Source organism: Phytophthora infestans, genomic scaffold (genome assembly GCF_000142945.1).
Source record: "Phytophthora infestans T30-4 supercont1.1026 genomic scaffold, whole genome shotgun sequence".
In the NCBI taxonomy this organism is placed as follows: domain Eukaryota; phylum Oomycota; class Peronosporomycetes; order Peronosporales; family Peronosporaceae; genus Phytophthora; species Phytophthora infestans.
The window spans coordinates 1-6,801 of record NW_003307365.1 but is presented as its reverse complement, the minus strand read 5'-3'; the positions used below and the strand labels follow the sequence as shown (position 1 = coordinate 6,801).

Below are 6,801 nucleotides of genomic sequence, written 5' to 3'. Positions count from 1 at the left end.
AGTCAAGTAGACGCTGTCCTCGGCGCCAGACCAGTCGGCTAGTACGCCCCAGCGCTCAAAGTCCTTCTGCTGCTCCTGTATGGCCTGTCGGGCCAGCTGACGGGACAGTGCGCGCACCTGGGCAGGTGACAGCTCATCGGCCGAGAGCTGCAGCATCGTCAGCGCCTTGTGCTCGATGGGCAAGCCGTGACAGTCCCAGCCGGGCACGTACTGCACGCGTCGGCCACGTAGAAGTTGATACCGGTTAATGATATCTTTAAGTGTCTTATTCAAAAAGTGGCCCATGTGCAGGCTACCGTTGGCAAATGGCGGACCGTCGTGAAGCACGAACAGCGGCCGCGTCGTGTCCTCTGCCTGTTCCGCGTAGGCCGCAGACACGCAACGCGCGTGCAGTTGCGGCTCACGCACGGCCGCATTGGCCCGCATCGGAAAGCGCGTGGCCGGCAGGTTAAGCGTCTGGCGCATGGCCGTAGCCAGCGCCTTCGCGTCCGCAGCTCCAGGCATCGCGGATACCCACAGCCGCTCGTTCACAACTGGTTGACTAGCAAGTGCGAACTTAACACTGAATGGGCAAAACACGTCTTACCCATTCAGGTGGCACAATTTTGGAACCCCGTTTGTACTGTAGTACCGGTTGCCATACCTCAAGAGTAAAAATGTGCCGGAGCTACAAAAAACCACTTTTAATTTTGCTAATTTTCAAAAGAGATTTTGAGTAAGGTTTTTTTTCTAATAATGATGTGTTTCTACAAGTAATTATCTTATTACGTCCTTTAAATTACTTAGTAGGCCCTAATTAAAGGTATTCATTATCAAACTTGATTTTTCTGAGCTAGCTTTCATCTGATTCTTCAATTTGACGCCAAAGTGAATAATGGCAGCGGAGGACGCCGTGGCGCAGCTCTTGTGCGTGCATTTAGGCCTACTGGACGAGAACGAACTGCCTGATGACGCAGTGCGTGATTTCCGCGACCTTTACCGTCTTCCTTTGCGCTCTTTCGGCGACAAATGCGCACTGATGAGCGCCGCGGAGGCCACGGGCTGCTCGGCCGTGATCCTGGACGTGCTGCTCTTCGTGTCCGAGACGATGGCGCCCGCGCTATTCCGCAAGCAACTAGCTGCCCTCCCGTTATCGCTCAGCCAATGGGTCCACTATTTGGTAGAGCAGTGTATGGTCACGAACGAGACGGTGTCACTAAGTGCGCTACGTGGCCTACTAGACCTGTACGCAGCTACCCAGAGATACCGCGAGCTGGCAGCCATGTTGTTATCCTTAGTATTCTACGACAGAGAGCTCAGTCGCTCATTAAAAGTGACGGACGACGTGCTGGACATCGCGAAGTTCTACCGTCATCGCTTCCCCGTGTGGATTTTGGATCTGTTGCACGAGTACGTGGCACTGTCCAAGCTCCAGCTCCAGACTGAACAGGAAGATGCCAACACTGCACCCGAAGTCCGCTCTATGGCAGCGAATCTGGACAAACGAGCGAGAGGCGTAGGCAACTTACAGGCCAATTGGAGGATGAGATACATTCAACTGACTGAGAAGGAGATCGTGTACTTTAAGCACGAAGAAGGCAAACTACATGTAGAGAAGTCCAAGAACCCATTCCATGATAAAACAGGCAAAGGCAACAAGAAGGGGAGTCTCCCACTTGCCAGAGGCATGAAGATCGAGCCTCTGGACTACCGTGGCAAGTTTTCTCTGCGTCCTTACTGCGTCAAAATCTGTGACGCAGCTGGGAACGAAGAGTTGATTTTAGACTCCTTCTCGCCTGAAGTGCAGCGTCAATGGGTGGCTGCTATCACTGCCAATGTGAAGCGTCTAGAGCTTGATCCACGATGGCTGGCGTTCCCTCGGAGATGCGTGCATCGCATGACTGTAGGCGAGTTCCTACGCTACTCGATGCTGTACCACGGTGACGCCAAAAAGTCTCACACACGTCACAGTTCGTGTCAACCGGGGCCTCTACGCGAACAGTTTAACATCGATCCCAAGCGGTATCTCTTCTCAGCTCTTGTAACTTGTGCCCTGGTGCGTGACTGGAACACCATGGAGGCACTCGTGCAACCACGTAGTGCCAAGTCCACGATCATCTCGCTGTTCCCCAGTGGGAACAGTGGACGACTGGCAACTGCGTCGGCTCCAGCGTCATCGTCTGCGTGGAGCTCCACGCCAGCGCCTGCGCCTTCGCGTTATTCAGTCTGGTCAAACAGTACTGACCCGGTACCGTCTTCAAATCGCTCCTCTGCACCTTCAAACGTCACTGCTCCTCCTCCGGTTCCTGCACCAAATACTACAGTGCAGGGCATGGTGGACGCAAGTGCCATTGGATACGGAGCCATTCTCATTATTGCAGAGCAAAGACATGCTCCTCCAAATCTGCTGATGGTGCTGGAAGCGCTGCATGAAAAGAACGAGTCCAAGCGTGGCTGGAGTTGCCGTCGGGAAGCCGATGCCAGCGATGCCGCGTCGATGAAAATTACCATTGCCATTCCAGAAAGTGTTCGTGCAGACACCAACTGGGAGTAAGCGAGAGAGGCTCGTGTTTAATTCAGGTGAATACTGTTGATAGCATCATTACTCTTGTCCTCTACTACTTTGTCGAACGTAAAAAACTAGCGTTCTTTCGTTCGAAAGCTTCGCTAGTCGTTGTCAAAATGTGGCCTTCTGCAGGAGATCTAATATGTCTTGCACATTAAGAGTCCGCCATTGACCTCATCCAGTGGATGACATCCACCATTCACCTCCACTGGGTCTCCCCCGCACGCGAACTTTCACTTGACGTTCAAGGCGAAACGTTCAAGTCAACTTGTTCGCACGCCCCCCCCCTTCCCTCCTCCTTGACAGGCAAGGGGGCCGTGTGAAGAAGTTGCTAAAGCGTGAGGAAGCGCTCAGCTGCATCGCTGCCGCTTCTGCATGAGCTCATTTTCTCAACCATATACCACACTGAGTTGTAGCCACTGGATCCCCTCACTTAAGTCGCTCACAACTCAACTGAGCAGTAGAAACACACACACTTGTCATGGTTCAAAGGGGTCGCTGCAGTTGCACAGAAATGTCCGACTGGACGACGAGCGCTTTGCTGCATTTGTACGCACGCAGCGGCCGAGCAGACGCAGCTCGAATCCAGCTCCGACATGGCGCCGACACGGAGATCCGCGACGTACAGGCCCTCACAGCACTACTACTCGCAGTACGATACAACCAGCTGGAAGTGCTTCAAGTTCTGCTTCAGAAAGGTGCACGCACGGACGCGTCCGCGCCTCTGGGTACAAATTTCGAGTATGGACCCGAGCTGGGTACCTGCCTCCACTTCGCGACCGAGAGCGGCCACGTACAGATTCTCAAGTTCTTAGTGATAGCTGCAGCGCTAGATGCGGACGATCGCACTAGTGGACCACAGCAAATGACACCACTGCACTTGGCTGCACGACTCGGTCGTGCAGATATTGTACGCTTCCTGATTGGACGTCCAGAGGTACTGTAGACGTCAACGCTCTGGACGCACGTGGGATGACAGCACTGCACCACGCGTGTGACTATCCCAACGCCTTCAGCACTGACACGCCACCAGCGACGTCAAGCTCTGAGCCTCAATATCTCTTCGACGCAGCGCATGTCGAAGTTGTGGAAGCACTTATCCACGCAGGTGCAGCACTGGACGTACGTCGGTCAAGTGACTGGGCTACCCCGCTGCGGTGTGCCATTCAAAGAGAGCATTTTCTGGTAGCGAAGACGTTGGTGAATCGCGGTGCGTACAGCGGTGTAACCTGGTGGTTACACAAGGTCAAGATGTTCGTGTCGACACCGTGGACGCGAGACCCAGCTCATAATATCGAGAGTACGAACGATCACAGGAAATGTCATGCACTTCGTAGAGACTCCAGTATGAGGACACATACCCTGTAGATGCATGACAAGATTTGTCGAGACACCACGAGGCTGCGCTACATGCGGCGTGCAGGTTTCGAAGCCAGCGACGGCTTCGTGAGTCTGAAGGGCGAAGGTGATACCTGGGTTAGCTCACGGACCTAGACTCTAGGTCGGGGCTAGAGGATGACCGACTGGTCTACCTAGGATACATCTGAGTACAAAATTCCAAGCCTTCACCACTTCATTAATGCACGCTCCGTTGTGCTTTCCGTGGCAGCCGTCCTGTTGGCTTTGGCTTGGTGTTGTTCCGTGCGGCTACATGCCGCTTGAAGTTCTCGTCGTCCGTATTTTCTGCAAACTGAGCTAGTAGGACAGGTATGTCCTTCTTCAGTTGTTGTACGGGCTCCCAGGAGTCTTCAATCGGCTCCAACCCTTTCCATCGTACGAGTACTTCAAAATCGTGAATGGATTCATTCCACTAAACTTGTACTTCGAGGTAGTAATTTTTGCACAGATAGTACCAGTCCTTGGGCCGCAATGTGACCACGAAGTTCTTCCGTGACTTCATAGGTACTTACATGTACTGTTGGCATTATAATTAAACCGAGAAGGGTACACATCGGATATATCACCCGTTAATAAGTGTCGAGCAGCAAAAGAATGCGGGTCGGCACGTACGACTTGGTATGGCCCGACCCAAGTGACCAACAGCTTATCGTAGTGCTTTTGGTCTACCCGTGACAGTAGCACATAGTCGCCGATGTCGAAGTTCGGACGTCGGGCTAATTTCTGCTGTCTTTGGTTGCGCACGGTCTGTCGTGCCTGCTCTTCAATCATTGGTGTGTGCAGGTCACGAATACTGCTGCGCAGTTCCTCTAGCCAGCTCGATATCACCTCTGGCTGCTGAGGAATCTCCATGATTTTTCGTTGTTTAGGATCCATGCAAAGGTGGAGAGGTGGTGGTACTGGTAAACCACAGAAAAGCTCCACCGGAGCTCGGTTTCCCAGTGAAGGCACCGCTGTGTGGCTCAAGTTGGCCTGCAGCATTGTCACAAAGCGCCCAATCGTGCGTGGACACCTTGTACTCGAGGCAGAGAGTTCGCAATACTCGAATGATATCACGGTTCGCTCGCTCAACACTACCGTTTATCCACGGCGAGTACGCAACAGTAAAGTCATGCCGTGCTTTCATGCGTCTACTCTTTTCGGAAATGGGATCCTTGGTCGCTTCTCCAGAGGTGGGGCAACCCAAACCTGCTGTGCCACGCGAGCATCGCGTCCACCACAACTGTGCTTGTAGGGGTAGCATATGGAGTCAGCTCCGTGAAATGCGTGGCCTCATCTTTCATCACCAGCAAGTAGCTGTCTCCAGCAAATGTGTCACCAAGTGACAAGAAATCGAGCGCCATTTCGCTCGTTTGTCCGATTAGTAGGCTCCCATGGGCGCTGTACAACGTTGGCTCCTTCCACGTGCTTGCACATCAAGCAGGTCGAGAGAAAATGATCAACACGAGACCGAAGGTGGTGCACATTGAAGCTACGACTAACACTGGTAATCATTGCTTCGAGTTCTCGGTGGGCTTGATATCCACAGTGAGAAATTATGAGAAGTCTCGGAGTTAGTGAAAACGCTGTTCTAGGAATCCACAGGTTGGTTCTCGATGAACCATCCAGTGTCGTCATCGCCAGTTGTTTGCCGGCGGCACTCGGATGCGTGCTGCTGTTGTACGGCACGGATAGCGTCAAAGGTTGGTCATTCCAATTCTGAGTCATCAAGTGGTCGTAGTTGATGTACCAAAATACGCTAAGGCTGCTCGTCATGTGCGATTAGTGCCGCAGGCTTGTTCTTCCTGCGTCGCCGGCGTTTGGGTCGCTGCACCGTGTCATCGGGCTATTGGCGAGCCCGTTTCCTGAGTTTCATCATGTTAAGTCGGACGGAAGGCTCGTGATTACCGGTCCACCTGGACACCGTGTCGGCCCAGACATTGGCACTTCCTTCTAAATGTTCGACTTCGTATCGATAATCCATCAGCTTGGTCGACCATCTGAGCAATTTCCCCCCTAATATGTTTCTTGACCTATATACTAGGCGCGAAAACGTATAAGAGGTTGCGGTGATCGCAGTACAGCTTAAAGCCACCCAGCCGCAGAAGTAAATAGCTAAATTTATCGCAGGCGCACAATATAGGAAATGCGTCTTTCTCTATGATGCTCCAATTGCACTGCGATCTCGTAAATGTGCCGCTCATGCAGGTCAGGAGCTCGCGTTGCTGCTCATGTACTGCTTTATGACGTATCCACTGGTGTACCTGAGAAACAATTACACTCCAGCCAGAATCACTAGCGTCCGTCAACAAACACATCGTCGACCCGTTCTTTGGCAAGACCAGAGACACACTGGTCGATAGGATTTGCTTCATTTCATAATATGCTTCCTGTTCCACTCCACCCAAAGTTAATATTAACTTCACCGATTTTGGAGACTGCAATCCCCGCGGCTACTCGCTTAGTCCACCGAGAAGCTCGCGACAGTGCATTGTCAAACCGGCTTTGAAGCGGTCTTGCCATCCGAGCATAGTCAATCAATGAATCACGCATCCAGTTTGTAGCACACAAAAATGGCTTAAGTTCACCAGCAGTCGTCGGATACGGCAATGCTTGCAGCGCTCGGATCCTTTCAGGGATGAGCGCCATTCCCGCTAATTATCTTGCCGCACCAACGCACTTCCTTTTCAAACAAACCCGACTTTTCGTTCTTGTCTGTATCTACGTCGCCATTCGCAATCCGCCGAGCTGCAGTGCGCGATTGTTGTGCCGGCCGCACAAATCTTTGTAAAGGAACTGGCATACCAGGACATGCAACCCCAGCAAATCCGGTTGCCTTAACAACATGTAGGCATATCCCAACTTCTTATAGCACAGAC

At 52.4% G+C, this 6,801-nt stretch overlaps 3 protein-coding genes across 3 annotated transcripts; 2 read left to right on the top strand and 1 right to left on the bottom strand.

Moving 5' to 3' along the window:
- Positions 1 to 117: 117 nt before the first annotated feature.
- On the bottom strand, positions 118 to 504 carry PITG_22058 (isoleucyl-tRNA synthetase, putative; the record flags this gene model as incomplete). Its single annotated transcript, XM_002909940.1, has 1 exon — positions 118 to 504. A coding segment is annotated over one exon (387 nt), but the record flags the coding sequence as incomplete, so codon positions are not given.
- A 370-nt stretch (positions 505 to 874) lies between these two features.
- PITG_22057 (uncharacterized protein) lies at positions 875 to 2,533 on the top strand (the record flags this gene model as incomplete). The annotated part of the gene is made up of 1 exon (XM_002909939.1): positions 875 to 2,533. The coding sequence occupies one exon, from the start codon at positions 875 to 877 to the stop codon at positions 2,531 to 2,533; it is 1,659 nt and encodes a 552-aa protein (XP_002909985.1).
- Positions 2,534 to 3,059: 526 nt separating this feature from the next.
- Positions 3,060 to 3,773, top strand: PITG_22056 (uncharacterized protein; the record flags this gene model as incomplete). Its single annotated transcript, XM_002909938.1, has 3 exons — positions 3,060 to 3,482; positions 3,596 to 3,704; positions 3,766 to 3,773. The coding sequence occupies 3 exons, from the start codon at positions 3,060 to 3,062 to the stop codon at positions 3,771 to 3,773; spliced, it is 540 nt and encodes a 179-aa protein (XP_002909984.1).
- Positions 3,774 to 6,801: the final 3,028 nt, after the last annotated feature.